General features: G+C 32.4%; 3 protein-coding genes and 1 long non-coding RNA gene across 11 annotated transcripts in view; 2 read left to right on the top strand and 2 right to left on the bottom strand.

Annotated features, from left to right (window-relative positions):
* Positions 1-19,797, bottom strand: part of LOC130053561 (receptor-type tyrosine-protein phosphatase H-like) — a 412,921-nt gene that overhangs the window by 84,885 nt on the left and 308,239 nt on the right. The gene's annotated exons all lie outside the window — the stretch shown is intronic.
* LOC125673156 (uncharacterized) overlaps positions 1-19,797 on the bottom strand; it is a 271,989-nt gene that overhangs the window by 16,368 nt on the left and 235,824 nt on the right. Inside the window, exon 6 of the mRNA XM_056160770.1 lies at positions 3,359-3,430. Coding sequence (XP_056016745.1) covers positions 3,359-3,430 — 72 coding nt within the window. The remainder of the gene's footprint in view (positions 1-3,358; positions 3,431-19,797) is intronic.
* On the top strand, positions 4,076-5,895 carry LOC130053465 (uncharacterized). The gene is made up of 2 exons (XR_008802056.1): positions 4,076-4,344; positions 5,706-5,895. It is a non-coding gene; the product is annotated as an uncharacterized LOC130053465 (long non-coding RNA).
* The window catches only part of LOC130053464 (uncharacterized), a 114,426-nt gene continuing 112,047 nt past the window's right edge, over positions 17,419-19,797 (top strand). For 7 of the 8 annotated variants that reach the window (XR_008802047.1, XR_008802046.1, XR_008802050.1 and 4 more), the window contains exons 1-2: positions 17,421-17,699; positions 17,790-17,830. Coding sequence is in view for 1 of the 8 variants with exons in the window: in XM_056160771.1 (XP_056016746.1) it covers positions 17,431-17,699; positions 17,790-17,830 (310 nt within the window). In the remaining 7 variants the exon portion in view is untranslated. Of the gene's footprint in view, positions 17,700-17,789; positions 17,831-19,797 lie in introns of all 8 variants that reach the window. The other variant, XM_056160771.1, reaches the window with a different exon arrangement.

Raw genomic sequence — 19,797 nt, 5'->3', positions numbered from 1 at the left:
GAAAGCGTATGACAGGCATTATACATAATAGAGTTCTTCTTTGTGAAAAAGTCGACTCTGGGATTGTTTTGAATTCGTCAAATAACCTATTTTAAACGTTGAAAGGAACAAAGTAAAATGTTTTACCAATATGATTTACACCTAATTGTTGGCGTAATATAAAAGGGGACAAATGAAATACCGTAGTGTATATTTGGTTTGTGGTGTGAGGATGAACATAACGAACAGGGGCCAATCTCATCAATCCCAGCAACAATACAGCATTAAGATAAGGACAAGCACTAACTCATAGAAACACCAGAGGCGACTCGGGTATTTAGAAAGGATAACTCACCGTCTGTGGACTGGTTACATCCGCCGCAATTCCGATATTTTTTTATTTGAAAACGGAGGGATCCGTAGTCAAAATCAGTATTTAAAGAACGGCCTAACAATTGGTACAAAACAGACAGCGTTCGACTTATTGAAAAGTTCCATTTTCAAATATGATTATCATAACGACTACAGTATTTACAAAATGCTGACTTGAAACAAAACTGTTGAAACCCCTGTAACATCAACTTACTTGTCAGTAGCTTATCATAGTGCAGTGAACAAATTCGGTGTTCTCTAAATTTTGAACCTACCCTTGTTATTTGTATGCTGATAAAAGTGAACTGTCAGATATATGCTTACCAAACGGAATAGATATCTTCAAGACCTCTTCATCTTCAGGACTAGCTGTTTCATGCACGACCTTTGTTGAACCTTATAAAATGAAAATATAACTAATATTACTTGCTGTCTTGTACAAGTGATATATGTGTAATACTATAGAAATTGTAATTCATGACTTTTCTTTTAAAACCTATTCAGTTGCTTTGATTCTCCGCATATAAGCTTAATACTACATTAGTCATTATAATCATTTTTGTCCTTCCTTATAACGTTGATATCAAACCGAAACACACACATACTAGCTAGCAATATTATTATGAAAAAATGAAGATAACAGTGATATATATATATATATATATATATATATATATATATATATATATATATATATATATATATACACACAACATTTTTAATGTATGACAAACACAGATATCTGGAAACATCAGAGGTGCGATCAGGTGTTGAAGAAGTAAGCACTCCCTGTTGACCTGTCACACCCGCCTTGAGTCCTGTCTTGATCAGGTAAACAGAGTAATCCACAGAAGTCAAAATTAGTATGCAAAGACAGGCTTAACACATTGTATGAAATACGTCAAACAACATTCCACCTGGTTACAGGTTATATATGCAAATCAAATCATCATAAGGACAATATGCTAAGTGACATACTGACTTCAAACGAGACTGTTGAAAAATTATTTGTAAATAGCCTGTCTCGGGTAGATCATATGCAAAAAATTGTCTCGCGTATCGAATGACCTGAGACGTAAACAATGTATACAGACGATGATAAAATATTGCTACAGAAATATGGAAAGTTGACGATGGAGAAGTTGACCTCATATAATTTGTCATAAAGTTCATTTCTCAGTTTACTTTTAAGATTTTGCCGTTCAACAAAATATCCAAATATGAAGCAGATATGGAAGACTCTTTGGTGTCGTTTATTTCAAGTTCACTGGGAAATAAGAAATTTACGCACGGATGTAAATGTAAATGAATTTTGCTGATAGATAAAATGTTGTCGATATATTCAAATGTCGAGTTGAAGGTCACGACAAGGTATTCTTATTGACAAGCATGTATATGTTCGTTTGATTGAATTTGATCAGATAATTAACGTTTTTATTTATATAATTATCTTACAAATGAAGAAAATAGAGTAAAATTCATAATGTCTGGAACACAAACGTTGATTTGATGAAAAGATTCAATTGGACTTCTTCAAACAAAAGGTACCACTTGAATATTTCTCTAAAGGTCCCCGTTACAATTATCTTAATATGTTTGTTAATTATAATTTCTCCCTCACGCATAGCTCTTATCCTTAGACGAATTTGACTCCACTTTTTTGGTACACTGTTTTCCCCTATAGTAGCTCTAGAACTTCATTGTTATTTCGGATTTCAAACATTTCGGTTGAGCACCACTAAAGGGACATTATTTGTCGAAATGCGCATCTGGTGCATGAAAATTTGTACATGTACCGTATAAGTTTTATACTATGACCCCTGTGTCGAGGCCTCTGCTGGTGGACTGTTAGTCCCCGAGGGTATCTACAGCTCAGTAGCTAAGTACTTCGTTACTAGCTTCAAAATACAGATGTATATTTAATTGCTGTTATAAAATTTAGAAATTCATTTCAAAATTAAGGATTATCTCCCTCACGCATAGCTCTTATCCTTAGACAAATTTGACTCCACTTTTTTGGCACTCTGTTTTTCCCTATAATAGCTCTAACACCTCATTGTTAATTCGGATTTCAAACATTTGGGTTGAGCATCACTGAAGAGACATTATTTGTCGAAATGCGCATATGGTGCATCAAAATTGGTACCGTATAAGTTTTACATTAACACTGTATAGATTACAATAATGTAAGATTTAACAATATTGCCGGACGGAGGAGACGTCCTGAGCTTTGCTTCCACTGATTTTGTAGTATTACCTGCAAAAACGTTATCAGCACAGTATATATATATATGAATTTATAACAAACAATCCATAATCTGCAGTGCTATAGAAAGCTTATAATAGGCATTATACATAATAGAGGGGTTTTTTGTGTGAAAAATTCGACTCTGGGATTGTTTTGGGTTCGTCAAATAACCTATTTTAAACGTTGAAAGGAACAAAGTAAAATGTTTTACCAATATGATTTACACCTAATTGTTGGCGTAATATAAAAGGGCAAAAATGAAACACCGTAGTGTATATTTGGTTTGTGGTGTGAGAATGAACATAACGAACAAAGGTCAATCTCATCAATCCCGGAAATAATACAACATTAAGATAAGGACAAGCACTAACTCATAGGAACACCAGGGGCGAATCGGGTATCTAGAAAGGAAAACTCACCGTCTTTTGACTGGTCACATCCGCCGCAATTCCGACATTTTTATATTGAAAACGGAGGGATCCGTAGTCAAAATCAGTATTTAAAGAACGGCCTAACAATTGGTACAAAACAGACAGCTTTCGACCTATTGACAAGTTCCATTTTCAAATATAATTATCATAACGACTATAGTATTTACAAAATGCTGACTTGAAACAAAACTGTTGAAACCCCTGTAACATCAATTTACTTGTCAGTAGCTTATCATAGTGCAGTGAACAAATTTGGTTTTTTCTGAATTTTGAACCTACACTTGTTATGTGTATGCTGATAAAAGTGAACTGTCAGATATATGCTTACCAAACGGAATAGATATCTTCAAGACCTCTTCATCTTCAGGACTAGCTGTTTCATGCACGACCTTGGTTGAACCTTATAAAATGAAAATATAACTAATAATACTTGCTGTCTTGTACAAGTGATATATATGTAATACTATAGAAATTGTAATTCATGACTTATCTTTTAAAACCTATTCAGTTGCTTTGGTTCTCCGCATATAAGCTTAATACTACATTGGTCATTATAATAATTTTTGTCCTTCCTTATAACGTTGATATCAAACCGAAATGCACACATACTAGTTAGCAACATTATTATGAAAAAATGAAGATAACAGTGATACATACATACATACATATACATATATATATACGAAAATCCCGCATAAAGTCAACACGAGGCCTGATATTCACCAGCAGAAAGTCGACACGGGATAAGGTCAACACATTCGTGTCGACTTTGTACGTTGCACTTTTTTAAATGGCTATAACTTTTAGATTACTCTATGAATGGCCATTTCATTATCATTCTATAAAAATTCAATGTTTCTACGACTATTTAAACATAAATTTAGTGGATAAAGGTCTTGTTTTAACGAGTATCGATCATTTATAAAGAGGACCCTTTTTCAAAGTATATATATCCACCTGAGAATCTCAGATACAAAGTCGACACACCGGTTTTTTGGCTTTATCTTTTTAAAATTAGGTATATATAGAAAAACGAAAGAGTGCATGAGGTTACGGATTGTTTCATTTAAAAGTTCTGATCTTATCTCCGGGATTTCTGCAGAAGATATTTAGTTATCGATGATTTTCTATCGCCGAGGCTACAAAAATCGGCAATCTGAACAATATATATACTTTGTGACGTCAGTCACTCATTTCGGAGAGAAAATAATGGCGGACAGTGTTCGCTTCGAATGAAATTATCTGTATTTCTTTGGTTTTGTGGAGCATTTAGGATTATTTAAACACAACAATATAATGGATGTACAGGCCATCGTAAGTATTTATCAAATATTTTTCAACAGTATCCCTTCTAACACCTACATTTCACCATTTCTCTGCAGCTGCCTTCGTCTTTGTTTACACTTATTTTCTGTATGCAGATATTACTCTTTGATCAGATATTATAACTAATGAATTACTTATAAAAAGGACATATCTTTATTCAGTATTATCTATAATACATGTAGATGTGTGCTATGTAATTCCCAATCGGAATTGAAAAGATACTTCCGTGCTTCACCCTTGCTTAATTGGTATGCAGTCTGGCAGTGTTACATGAAGCACATATTTCCTATGTTACACTGAAGAGTCAGTAAGAGTACTAAATGATATTGCACATTAAGAATCAATACATATTACCAAACGATTTTTTTTAAACGCATAGCCATGATATCTCAAGCATTTTCTCTTTTGCTCATACACACAAAACCGTTTTTTTTTTTTTTTTTAAAAAAACACTTGCTTATCTTGAAGAGCCACAATCTTCTCTATTCATAATCAGTTTTCCAATTCTTTCTCTCTAGATTGATTTTTAAAGTTTTGAGAAAGATGTGAAAACTTTTATTTCACTAATTTAAGTGCCGCATGAGACGTACAAGTTATAAGATGATGAACGAGCACATGTAGTATATGGAGGAGAATCTCGGAAATAAAAATTAATGTTCAACATTTAATAACACAAGATCATTAAACAATTTTTTCTCATAATACAAAAAATAGAATTAATAATATTTGAGAGAACAAAGAAAGGATTCCAATGAGTTGCTGTTCCTGGCTAAGGAATGTAAACATGTTGTCTAAAAATAAATTGTAAACAAAGGAAATTTTCTGAAGAGTTACTCTCCATACCCTATTGAGCAATCATTACTATGTTGCTATAAATTTGTATAAGCTTTTCATAAATCTTTATTTGGTCGTTTTAAATTTATCGTCTTGTCTTGATGTTTGCATAATATTCTAAAAATTAATTTTGAGCTCCTTTAACATTACATTTAGAATTAATTTGCTAACTACTCTTAATTGCATTGAAACCCCAAAATTGAACCATTGAACTTCTTGGGGAAAGTATACTCTAGAAAATATGTTGTATGTATTTGAAAACATCAATATATCAGTAATGTTCTACCCACCCACACCCCTCTCCTTTACTGGTAAGAAGTATCTTGATCTGAATTATTTATACACTGTAAATTGATAAGTTAAATTCCAGCTCTGGCAACCATGGGTGCTAAAGACTTACATGTAGCAGCAAGTTTCCAATGTAAAATATCAAAGGATATATCCTCAATCTACATGTTTTAACTTTTGGTAAATTGCATTTAGATTAATGGTTTATTGTGTTGTTTATTTTTCAGGTTGCAGTTCCCTTCCTTGAAGACTCTGTGGTGATTGATTGAAGTATATGATCAGTCTTGACAATCAAAACCATGCTGATCTTGTACTACTTTCTGTTGCTACTTTTAATCATCATCTTATCCACAAGAACGTTTTTTGTTAAACTGTTATTTTAAAAAAAAAAAAAAAAAATCTGATGATCAATTTTAACATTGTATTCATTATATAGTTATCCGCTCAGAATTTCTTGAAGAGTGCTACCATTTTTTTTAAATCACGGAACCATGCATGAACCATTAATGCTCTCTTGGTGGTCATGATGACCCCGAACTTTACTTCTGAAAAAAGGCCGATTCTTCTCAAAATTCAATGAAATATGATTGTATGTTCCTGGAACAATAACATATTTCTCAAAAAATATTCAACTAAATATACTCTTTTTTCCGTTTTCTACGCTGGTGGCGATTGAAAAGCATATAAAGGTAGTTTAAGAAAATATTTAATTGTCTTCGTTTGTGTAAAGGGGAAAGCAAATACTCAAAATACATTTGTAAAATTTATTAAATGATAAAATGTAAGAAAACAACAAATTTGGAATAAGTTATCTCCCCCTAGACTGTTGTAATTTTTTCTCTCTACATAAATGGTGCATGCTGTTACGATATGTGGTATATGCTGTTATGGTAATTACAATTTTATAATTAAATACAAAATCAAACACCTGATGCATTGGACATATACGTCACTGTAGATTAGAAAGGAATAGCACTCCAGTTTTTTGTACATCACAGTTGAACGTATAAATTTTGCAGTTCGTCTTTATGCAATCTAATTAAAATTATAACTTCCATCCGCTCCCTAGTTTTCGATACGGTATCGAAAACTGGGGAGCGGATGGAAGATCTAATTTTAATTACATTGGTCTTTAAGAATTCGTTGGAAAAAAAACGATACTATCAATCTTAGATATTATTTATGTGGGGTTACATCCAATGGTAGTGAACAATTTTCTTCGATTTGGGGAAACTCACTATTGCATGATGTATATAATTATATTATGGTGCAAAGACATAATACATGATCTATCGGCTAATGCCCGTCCGTTTCTATTGTAATTGATATTACACTACATCTGTGCAGGTATAGATCTATCACACTTTGGAATATTCATATGTAATTCTCTGTATCAAAATTCGTTTTGATATCTTTACAAATGTCATTCAGTTAACTGTTTTATCTATCAGCTCTATTTCTTAATCTTATAAATGTACAAGCTGTAAATATATTAAGGATAAACACCAAATCTAATTAAACTCACTTTTCATTTATTGTCATGGAAGGCTTTAAATGTCTTTTGACAGATATCGATATCATTAAAATTTTACAGGTTTACGGAGTTTAAATTTGAACATAATGCATGTATGCCGAATAATATTTTTTTCTCATTCATCAATAAATTCATACATGGAGGTTCATTCCAACTTTACATCCAAACTTCTACATCTCTGTACCACCTCGCTAAAATTGCGATTTTAACACTGCAATATGTGATTTCTCAGGCATAAACTAACTGTTTCTTTATTTCGTGAACACTCATATCTATTGAAGAAATAATATTCGGGCATTGCAGAGGTGGATGTGATTAACCCATAAATGAAAGAAAACGTGCTTAACATGTTTTGATATATACAGCTTGACAAAGATCGAGTAAATGATCAAAACGTTTAGAAATTTAGAAATAAAATGAAATAACGAAAATACGTTGGTATACGATATATGGAAAATCTGAAATATCTATAAATCGATTTGATGAAAATCTCTTATCTATATTTCTCACTACCCATGGTAATTAGTAAAACACAGATTTTGATTACGGATAACTCCGTTTACCTGATCAGGATATAGGGTTCACGATGGATGTGACCTGTCGACAGGAGATGCTTACTCCTCTAAGGTACCTGATCCCACCTCTGGTATATCCAGGGGTCTGTGTTTGCCCAGCTCTCTATATGGTATTGCTTATAGGAGTTATGAGATTGATAATTGTTCATTATCTTCACCTTTCGTTGCAAATGAATAAATTCTATTGTTCTCAACCTGCACTCAATTCCCCTATCCAGAACAGTAATTTCAGAATTCAGCTAATTAAAAGAACATTGCTCTCTCTCTCTCTCTCTCTCTCTCTCTCTCTCTCTCTCTCTCTCTCTCTCTCTCTTACGGTACATATTTTTCTCTCGCAGTTGTGGATATTTTATTTTTTCCATCTTTAATTTGGGTTTTGCAATTAAACTTATCTGACAGGGGATATAATTGATTATAAGAAGGACGAACGACAAATGTTTTTTTTCAAATTTCTAAGGGAAGGGGACTGTTTATGTTTACCAAACTATGATCTGACAGGGGATATAATTGATTATAAGAAGGACGAACGACAAATGTTTTTCAAATTTCTAAGGGAAGGGGACTGTTTATGTTTACCAAACTATGCAATCATTAGGCTGCAGAATAATATATATATCTTTGAAACTTTCTAATACGTATAATCTCTTATACATTTTCATTATATATGTGCATCATACTGTTTTAAATACTAGTACAGTATATAGAAACAAACACTAATATGATTGTATATGTTTGAAGGTCAAATCAAATAGTGGTTGTAGAATATATTTTAGAAATGAACAATATAACTTTGTATTATAGGGGGAGGTATTATTTGTACATGTACTTTCCAAACATTGGGGTGTTGATACAGGATACTTATAATGTTCTTTGTTAGTTGACTGTGTATGTACATGTATATATTTTAACTCTTTGGACTGTTTGTTAATTGCTGATATTCTTTAGGCAGAGACCGTGAATTTTAAATTCTGGAGGTCACTACAAATCTAATTACGAGATTAATAATCTATTTATTTTTTTCAAATATGTGTACGCGTCCATGCATAAAAAAAATCAAATAACTTTTAAAATCTTGAATCTATGTATCAGTAGTCAAAATCTGATATCATCATGATTCCACGATTTTCTTTTATCATGAAAATGCAAAGAATTCTAAATGTTAGGATATGATACTATGCTTGTACTTTTATCTACTTTTTCATGTACATGTATCTGTACATATGAAAGCGTGCATAGTACATGTATATATGTAATTTGTTTTATTTGTGCATGCTTCTCACATGTACCGATGGTGTTGAATTTACCACATCATATAATACACGTAAATGTTACATTGCACTATATACTTTGTTTAGATTGGGTATATTGGGAAATATGTTCTTGAGCAAGTCGTTGACATAAACTTCTAAAACAGTTTGATAGAAGACAAACGATACTCTAAGTAAACAGTATTCTTGATTAAAAATGAAATTGTATGTACAATAAAACCGAAACTATTAATATTGAACACACTTTAATGGAATGTTAAGTAATTATGATTGTTATAAGAGGACTTTGCTGTTTTCTGCTTTCTGAAGATCTATTGTCATGTTGCTTTTTCTAAGAAGGATTTTATACTTAAGCCTATGCTGAGTCAGAGAAAGTAAAGATTCTTATTGCTCTTGTACTTATGCATGTAATATGAGGTGTGCATACAATATTTTTTTGAAAGGGTTTCTTATCCTCCAAAACATTCTTATAACGGTATGATACTAACAAATGAATTGCCTTGAAAATAACAAACAGGGTTTTTTTTCACGAGGAGTAAAAGTCCTATACAAATCTATTAACCTCTCTCTTTCTCTGTATCTTTCTCATGTATTGTGAAATATATTGGGGGGGGGGGGGCAAATAAATTATGAAATAAGTATAACTTTTAGGATCTTTTTGATTGACTAGTAAAAATTGTTTTGACGAAATATAAAATGATACAGAGAGTGACTTCGAGTCGCTCTTCGGCATTTGATGAATTTTGTTACTTCTATGAGTGATCGTCATTAAACAATGCTTAACATCTTCTTGAAGTTTTCATGTCATTTGATTTTCTTATTATCAATTGTTTACTATTTTTGTTCGCATAGAAAATTTTCAACAGTATTACCATCAGTATAAAAGACAGTGTTGTAAGTTATCTTGCATAAGTGCAAAAAAACAAAAACCAGTATTTACATCGTAAGGTATATAAATGCATATAATAGTACATGTACATATGTACCATCTTTCTTACGAAATTGCATGAGTCTCTATTTATTGTCCCTGTAATCGGTTTTTGGCATGTTTGTCTGCAAAAACTTAAACCGTGGTCATAACTTTTGAATGGATGATGATAGGACTTTCATATTTCACAAGTGTATATTGTATTTCTTGAGACCAGATTTTTCTTCGAGTAGCAATATTTTGACCCTGAAAGAAAAATACTTTGGAGTTTGACCAACTTTGACCTTGGTCACAACTTATAAACGGTCAGTGCAAATGCTTTCATGAAAGATGAAGATAACGAATAGTCAATCTCATGACTCCCATAAGCAATACAAAATAGAGAGTTGGGCCAATACAGATACCTGGACACACCAGAGGTGGGATCGGGTGCCTAGGAGGAGTGAGAATCCCATGTCGACCGGTCACACCCGCTATGAGCCTTATATCCTGATCAGGTAAACGGAGTTATCCGTAGTCAAAATCAGTGTGTCAAAAAAAAACCCGGCTTAACAATCGGTATGAGACATGTCAGACAGCATTTGACCCAAAGATAGTTTGTATTGACGAACTAGGTCGTTATATAACGAACATTTTACAATTCAATTCAATTTATTCTCATATTGCACTAATTACCATAAAGAAGATACATATATACACACAACGTTAATCAAATAATTGATGAAATGTATATGCATTCAAGAGTGCACAATTTGTATTGTTTTAACCTGGAAGGATAACTTTCTTGTGAATGATACATGCATTTATGAATTTGGTAAGATTACTCATAATAAATAACTTTTTACATGAGAACAAAGTAAAGACTTTTATGACATTTGGTCTGTTTGTATGTTTAAAATGTAAGTATTTTTTCTACTCTCACTTAAAGCTGAACAAGTCATGGTATCTCCAACATCATTCTTACATAAAGTACAGATTTTTGGGTACACTACTCTTTTTGCCTATCTCGATAGTGATTACTTCTTCTAAATCTTGTTTATATAAGAATTCGTCCTTCCTTCTTTCTGTGTTCGTTCATCGTTCGCTTTCCTTTCAGAGTTCAAGCGGGAAAGAACGTTTTATGAAGTGTGTATACATTCCTTCAATGATTTCTTGGTTTATTTAGTTTGTGAATTACGAGTCTTTGAAAAGACTGTCCAGATTCAGTCAAGAAATGAATTTAGTTTTTGGAAATACACGAGGGTATGAATTGCGATGCTTCACACAGGCATACTTCATGTTAGCATTTAATTCTTTATTTACATTTCACTTTTTTTTTCTGTCGGAATTCCAAGCCGTTAAATAGACATACTGTATTTATCAAAATCCATGCGTGCATTGTTAACAAATGCATTGCATTCACGAGAAAATGGCTATCATTACTATTTGTAAAGATACCAAAGGCGAAAACAATGAAAATGTAATTATTCAAGAAATGAAACATATAAGGGTATGCGACTCTCTACGCTGGTATAATCTAAAAATGCCTGATTTGTGAGTGTCCCATTTATTAGATATTATTTTTGTTTTCATGACTATCCGATTTAAAAAGATGTGTTGAAAAGAAACATATTACAAAACCAGCTAAAAATAAGCGATTTCTTCGACAACAACACAAAGAAAAATACCAGAAAAAAATGCATTTTGGAGAATCTAGTATCTAAAAGTTCATACTCCATTGGTTCCGACTACTAGTATCTTCACATTTTTTTTATGTATATACATGTATATTTTCTATTTTCAGGGGTTGATGTCATTGTCCAGAGTATTTATCTTTTCAAAAAATTAACAGATTTGATTCAAACTTTTTGTATACATGTATATTAAGTATATAATAGAAATTTTGCACCCGTCATTTTTATTTAGATTCAATGAAGTTACAGATATTTTTATTTTACAAGTATTTTATTTTTAAAGTTATAGACTTTGTCATTTCCTTTTAGATTTTGTAACAATCTGTTCTCTGACAGATTCTACTTAATTAGATAAGGAGAGGGTATAATGGAATCACCAGTCCATTCGTCTGTCAGCCCATCTGTCTGTAGAATTATTACGGATTCATTCTCACTTAGCTAAAATTCTGAAATTGTTATTCCCATTTAGCTAAAACTGTGATTTTCACACCTGAGTGGTCCCTGGGTATGGTCTGTTTTAGTCTAACTACCTGTAATTATCAGTCAGGCCTATGAAAGCAAATCATATACATATATGTACAGTATATTATAAGTATATCTCTTCTTATCAGTATGAAATGACAAAGATTTAAATAATGTTTTAATATATAAATGAAATTGTCTAGAGATGTACAAATATAAGTATATTTTTAAAGGATAAGATAGTGTAATTGATTGATGGTTTAACATGCTTATCTATGTATGTTTAGTGTAAACTGTATTTTTTTTCAAAGAGACAAGAGCATGGTTAAATATATAACATTCAAATTGCTGATATTGGAAAATAAGTACATATGCACTTATATTATTGTAACTTACAAATGGCGATCACGTTTTGACAGGAATAAAGTGTGTAAAACAAGAAATGAACAATGTTCAGTAAATAAAAGTGATTCAACTGGAATGTGGAATGATTACTAATTGTAATTGTAATTGAAATAATTTGGATCACACATGTTACAAAATGTAAACACTATGAATATGTACAATGTGCATGTAAACAAAGGGCAGGTTGACTCAAAATAAAACATAGGAATAAGTGTCAAATTTACAATATGAATAAGATACATTTAGGCAAGAGATAAAATAATCATTATGTATATGTTTACACCGCGGTAATATTGTAAAGAAAAAAATGATCTATGAATGCTTGTAAACAATACACTTTGAAGACGAATTAATTAAATCTTTCACTTAGTTATATAACTCATTTTTTCCCAAATCAAATGTAGTATTTTCTTGTTCACATCAAATATTTACCCTAGACCAACCTCAAACTATTTTTCTTTCACACAATAAGCTCAGTATTTGTTACAATTTTTCATTCTATCACATTTACAACATGATTCATCATAGCAATTTCTAATATGATTTTCACTATGTAACACTTTAAACAAAAATTTGAACATCCTAGAATATGGAATAATTCAAGAACATTGAAAGGTTTAGTCCATGAATGGTTTATTACTTCTGCCATGGATTTTAAAACTCTCTCTCTCTCTCTCTCTCTCTCTCTCTCTCTCTCTCTCTCTCTCTCTCTCTCTCTCTTAGTTTATGAGATCGCTTCGTTAGAAGAGCAACTGTTCTCCCTCTGATTCCTGAACACCAAGTGGAGGATGTGTGGTTTCAGGCGTTGGAAGATGATGATGGCCAGGACGCCCTACGTTTCAAGGACTATGTTAAATATACCACATTGTCTATAAACGTACTGAAACAACTTCTCAGGGTCCATTTGAAGAATAACTGATACATGTTCTAGATATATACATACACATTTGATGTGTTTACATCAGTAAAACTACGCAATTCGAGAGAGAGAGAGAGAGAGAGAGAGAGAGAGAGAGAGAGAGAGAACTACTCTTTGTTGACGATTTAGGGGAATGTAACGATATAAACACAGACGCATTTTTGTGAGGTTTTAAAATATATTTGCTATATAAAATATACCATCTGAAGTTACATGCATATTACTTGATGTGTTTTGCTGTACCCAAGAAAATTATATCCCATTCATGCAACATAAATTTGTATCGTTTAGTACCTCTATTCAATGTATTTTGTAAATACCCACAGCATGCAGGCCGACATATTATATTCGTATGTATTGTAACATGTACATGTATATTACATACACATGTAAGCAGACCTGTTATATATAGTCCTTGGTGTACATGACATAACAAGTAATTTTATCCGACTCAATCGACGTTTTCAATCGAAGTGTTTATATTTATCACCAAGACTTTTTATTTTCCATAATTCATTTGAATAGGAAGACATCGAACAGCGCCTTCGAAAATATGATTGCGTTCTACTCATAAATTTTTGGCAAATACACGCATTATTTTCCTCACTCTAATTAACACAAGATTCTGCCGCAAAATGTCTATGAACACGACAATCTGATTAAAATTAGATCTTCCATCCGTTCCCCAGTTTTCGATACGTCGCGTGGCGACATATCGAAAACTGGGGAGCGGATGGAAGATCTAATTTTAATTAGATTGTGAACACGATAAAGTTACATGTAAATGCATAATGTATTTTCCATAGCATGCCAGTTTTTAATAGTCTTTGATCTCAATTAGTATTTTTATATAAAAAGTTAGAATTATAACTTTTAGAAAAATATTCTAGAAGAATCATATGAAGTCGATGACATTGTTCCGAAAAAGCGACCGTCGGAAGACAGCGTCAGAGTAAACAATGCAATATTGTAACGTTATTTTCTCAATATCAGCAACAAATGAATGGTACATATTATATATGAATGAAACGAGAAAATTTTCACCTTTCTACCTGCAAAATATGGTCGGCTTTTGAAGCGCGGCCAATTTTGGCCAAAAATGTCCCTTGTCCTTTTCTAAATGTGTTTCATGTATAAAACTAAAGAATTAATCTCACGTCTTTCTTTCTTTTCTTTTTTTTTTTTGAAATGTAATTTTACTGCCCAATTTTAATACTAAACCAAATTACCTGTGATGTGTTACAAAACAGATTATAGGTTACCTGTCATTATTTTCCTTTGTTCTTTGACACCCTTACCTGTGCACCATTCCCGTCTAGCTAAAACCAGTCACCCGTACATATTTCAGAATTTTAGCTAAGTACGGTATATATAGTCTTTTAGATATGATTTTGTCAAAGACATTTTTTTCTGAGAAAAACATATAAATATAATGCTTTCCAAGCCTCCTTTCGAGCCTGTAAGGATGCAGCGAGTGAATGCATGAATGATACCCTCTGTGGTCGACAAATTAGACATCATTCACTTCAAATTTTCCTTCCTTCATGCAATAGCCTTATGGACCTTTTTTTGCCCTTCGATAACATTGAAATAACTTAGCTAGCAAAAGATCGAACCGGGTATTGGAAGACCTGATTTTCAAAGACTATATATACCGTATGTATTACATGTATCTATCAAAATATCGAAGCTCTACTGTGTCATCACTCATTCACTGTGTTTTGACAAATAACTGCATTAAAGGTGTCAACTTATTTTTCTTCAGTGTCTCGGATAAATTTGGCCCAATTGTTCTTTATGAAGAAGTCTAACATTGAGAAAGAAGAGGTTTCGATAGGACCGATTTTTGGTCCATCGGTAAATAAGAAACCAGATTATAAGTGTAGTTGGTAATATTCAATAACGTCTCCTTTATCATATTTCTTTTTTCCCCATGACCAACATATAATAGTTACGTCATTAAGGTATATATGAAGGGCCTAACTGAAACCATTTGTGAGGACTGTAGCGAAAAACTGCATATTATTGATCATTCTAAAAATGTTTCAGAATTTAAATTTACGGGAAAAAAATGTAAAAATACTATTAAAGAGTAAAATTTTAACGCAGATTTTGAATATTGTAAAGGTATCTAAAAATATTCTTGTAATGAAGACCATCAGAATTCCATGAAAAGTGTTTATGCTCTATTGTAAAATCTATGCTAGATATATATTATTTACATTAATATAGAAATAACAGCGAGATACCGGTATATAAAACAAACTCCTGCAGTAAACATATGTATATAGATATCATATTTAATGTTTATAGTATATCATTAATAATATATGAATAACATTCTATACACGTCAATGTGTACTATTTACAAGGTATCCGGTTATTTGCTGAACAAAAACCGAGGTCCCGTTTCACAGCAAGTGTGGCATGATAAAGATCCCTCCCTACTCAATGGCCATAAGCGCCGAGCATAGGCCCAAAATCTGCAGCCCTTCACCGGCAGTGGTGACGTCTCCATATGAGTGAATTATTCTCGAGAGGGACGTTAAAAATATTCAATCAATCAATCACAAACCTATATATATTTATATTTATGTGTTATAGTGTGAAACAATATTTTTAACTTTTTCTAGATACTTGCATTTTTTAACGAATTGAATTTTAATTTTGTACGAAATCACTATGACTCATATAATCGCAAAATTAACATTAATATTTAGATACGTGTTGCATTGAGTACCAACATGATAATACGGAAATAGAAAGGCTAACAACATAAATCATCCAATACTTTCCCGTATACGCAAAGTTAAATTGGTGGAGGGTACCATATATTTTTTGTCATGTATTTCAATGTTATCTTAATGTTTTTTCTGGAAAACAAACACAAAGCACACAACTGCAAACGTTGGAAATTATGAAAATAAGTTTAAGATTGTTTTCAAAAAAAAAAAAAAAAAAAAATCACATGAGCCAAAATTGTATTCCTATCGAAATCCTTTTTCACAAACGGTCGAACTATGATTTGAAAAGCTTTCACGTGAGCTCTATCGTTTCAACGGAAGACCTTAAAAATAAAACTCTATGCTTACGTTGCAAAATACACCTGTACAATGCATTCAGTGTTATTTGTTAAATTAAATAGAGTACAACTTGAGAAGCGAAAATACAGTCTTAGCAATAATACCACGGGGAGCATGTATACCAAGTTTTGTAATTATAGTCTCATTAGTACTTTAACTTTTTCCGCCATGATTAACCATGAAAGTTTGACATTGAGAATTTAAGGCATTTTCCTCTCACCATAAGGGACATGTGTATCAGGTTTGATTATTTTTGCCTGTATAATACTCTTTTATCCTTCCCACAAAGTTCTGATAGATGAACACACGCGCGCACACATACACACACAGAGAGAGAGAGAGAGAGAGAGAGAGAGAGGGGAGAGAGAGAGAGAGAGAGAATCATAATACTAGTATCATACAGTCCGTCTATGAGGGTGCATTTAATTTTTCTAGCCCTGTTAGTATTGTTTCAATATGTTTTGTGCTAATAGAATTCTAATATTTGACGCATATATAGACTATGGTGTTTGAACATGTGTATCAGGTCTAATTATAATAGCCTTGCTAGTACTGTTTCTATCTTGTTTCGTGCTTGTGATATAGAACTATCCCCGTCTGTAAGTTTGACAATAGCCTTTGACCTTCCATAGTTATAGGAAAGATATATGTACCGAGTGTTACGATCCTAGCTCAATAAGAACTCTGCTTTATCTGATTCACAAGGTACGAGCAGATAGAGGAAATAACAGCTAGATGCTCCATACTATATCGTCTATAAAGGCGTATATTAAAGTTATATAAATGAAAAATACAGTTTATAATATTTTAGTTTTGAATGAAACATATAGGCCTAGAGTGTATGAATTGTGTTACAGCTATTAAGAACTAAAAGGATAAAGTTATCTAATATAAAGGCAAACCTATCTCTAATAAATGATATATGCTATTTTGTTTAGCAATATCAAATGAAAACACAGCTAGTCCCAAAAACAAATTTGAAAATGGAGATAGATTGGGGGAGGGGGGGGGAGAGAAAAAAGATTTAACTTATCATTTAATTCCAAATGCATTCAAGGCGCATGCGTTGAGGATGTGTGACTTAACAGGAAATTCCAAATATTCAATGACCTTTCACTTAATTTGCTCCAAAAGCGACGGCAGTGAAAATTCTAAGCTATCATCTTACAAGTGCAATCGCAATCGTCTTCAACAATTTTTGCTTTTGTTTACTAATCATTTCCATTATATTTCAGTTTGGATATATATTTCTTTTAAAATTGTGCTAATATATGTGTGCTTTTATTGTGAAATTACATATCAGTGGTTGTTTTTGCTGTTTTCTTCGTTCTGTGAATTTATTTTTCAATTGGGATTTCTTTATTTCTGGAAACGGTAAGAAAATTTCAATAAATAAATATTCAGATCTGATGGTCCTCTCGACACTTTTCAATATTAATTCATAAAGTGCTTATTATCTTACAGATGGCAGAAAGAGCATCCAGCAACCAGAGAACTCAGATCGGGTGAGTTTAAAATTACACACGTACTTAATCTGTAATCGTTAGTGACATCAATGATTGTACATGTAACCATGTACAGCTATACTAAAACTAATAAACTCTCTTCCTCGCATTCTACGCATAAACTTGAGCAAGAGAAATGAAGAGAGTAAAGGGGGACATCTCTCTATTTTCAACTCATGGTGCAATCTTTAATTCTAATTTTGTTTAGTGTCGTTTTACTTTTTATTTTATATATTAACAAATGTGGGGGTTTTTTTCACTTTGGAAAATCGTGCAATATTTAATATACTTTTTGAAATGTATCTTACATTGATGACATTTTCAATGAATATGAAATGAAGTGAAAGAAAGAGAGAAAGAAAGGAGAGAAGGAAGGAAGAAAATCCCTACCATGCACTGAGGACATTTATTGAACTGATTACCTGCAAGTTACACTATGAGACAGACCTACCCATAACAACAATATATTTATTTCTCCCCTTGTCATTGTTATTTTACTTTTCCTCACACAAACATTGTAAGAACGTCCCAACTTTGTAAATTTGATTGATGTGACAGAGAAAGAGAGAGAGAGGGGGGGGGGATAGCCCTGTTATGTAGACATGCATATTCTGTTCTTACTGTTATATTCCCCATATATATTGATTAGCTGTGGGGATATGCCCGTACTGAAATCTCTCTCTCTCTTTCTACAATTCGAAAGGGAGTATTGGATAAACCTCTGTGGATGTTCCTGATGCAATAAGAAATACTTATTTCTTTTACAATAGCATAACATGTGTATATTCTCACCAAGACATTGTGTCACAATGATCCTTTCTATGACGGTGCTGGTTGTATAAAAAACTGAAGATAACGAACAGTGTTAAAAATATACCATCGCTTTATTTTAATACAAGTTTATTTACATTTCTACTTGTGAATCACTTTTACATCTTCACTGCCAGACACGATCTCTCCTTTCTCACGAGGTGCTAGCTCCTAATTGATTCTCTCACACAGAACATTCTCTCCACCCAAGACCCAAATTCATGCTCTCTTGTGTTCATCTCACAAAATTTGGTAGCATGTGAATTATATATTGACTGTGCTGGATGCAAAAGAAAACTATTAGCTAGACATTTGCTTTTCAAATTTAATTTTATAAATTAAGTCAATATGATAAAGAATTGTGTAACCATAATAATGTTGTTCAAGCTAGGAAAATATGCATTATAATAATTATGAGAGCTTAGAAATAAGCTCCTATAGTCTAAGATATAAACTTGTAGCTATTTCAGACAACCATTGCAGCACCATATAGCTGTAATAGGTGCATATCTTTTGTAGAAAACAAATCTTATTTTTCCGATCATACAATAAGTAAGAATATTGAGATCCCTGTTATCATGTGCCAAAGTGTCTATATAGTAACATCAAAGACATATATAAAATAAACAGAAGGCAATCGAATCAGTTAATTATAAATCCTGAACAATCACACTCTGATTCCCTCTATGTACACGACACTTCTAAGAAAAGGGTTCAGCTCCCTGCTACTTTAAACCAAACTCTCTCGCTCATATTTCAGAGAGAGAGAGAGAGAGAGAGAGAGAGAGAGAGAGAGACTAAATACACGTAAATATATCTATTTTTAAGGACGTTAACATTTTAGGAATTTTTTCATTCAGCAACAAATGATTGGATCCACCACATACATCAGCTCAAGAACGAAATGCACAATATACAGAGGTGCTGATAAGAAATTTGATACTTTTCGAAACATGTTGTCGAGCTTGGCGAGAGAAAGTTTTGGAGTTTGAGGCCCATGTGGGGAGCTATAGGGTGATAAAACAGAGGCTCTGAGAATAGAACATGGCTTCATCCTAGTGAAGAATAGGTTTTGATAATCTGGATCTTATTAGAAAAAATATTTAAAACTTTAGTGACCCAAGTTTGGTGAAGAAACTTTAATTTAAACTACACTT

This window comes from Ostrea edulis, chromosome 3 (assembly GCF_947568905.1).
Source record: "Ostrea edulis chromosome 3, xbOstEdul1.1, whole genome shotgun sequence".
NCBI lineage: Eukaryota > Metazoa > Mollusca > Bivalvia > Ostreida > Ostreidae > Ostrea > Ostrea edulis.
This window is presented reverse-complemented; position numbering and strand designations above follow the sequence as displayed.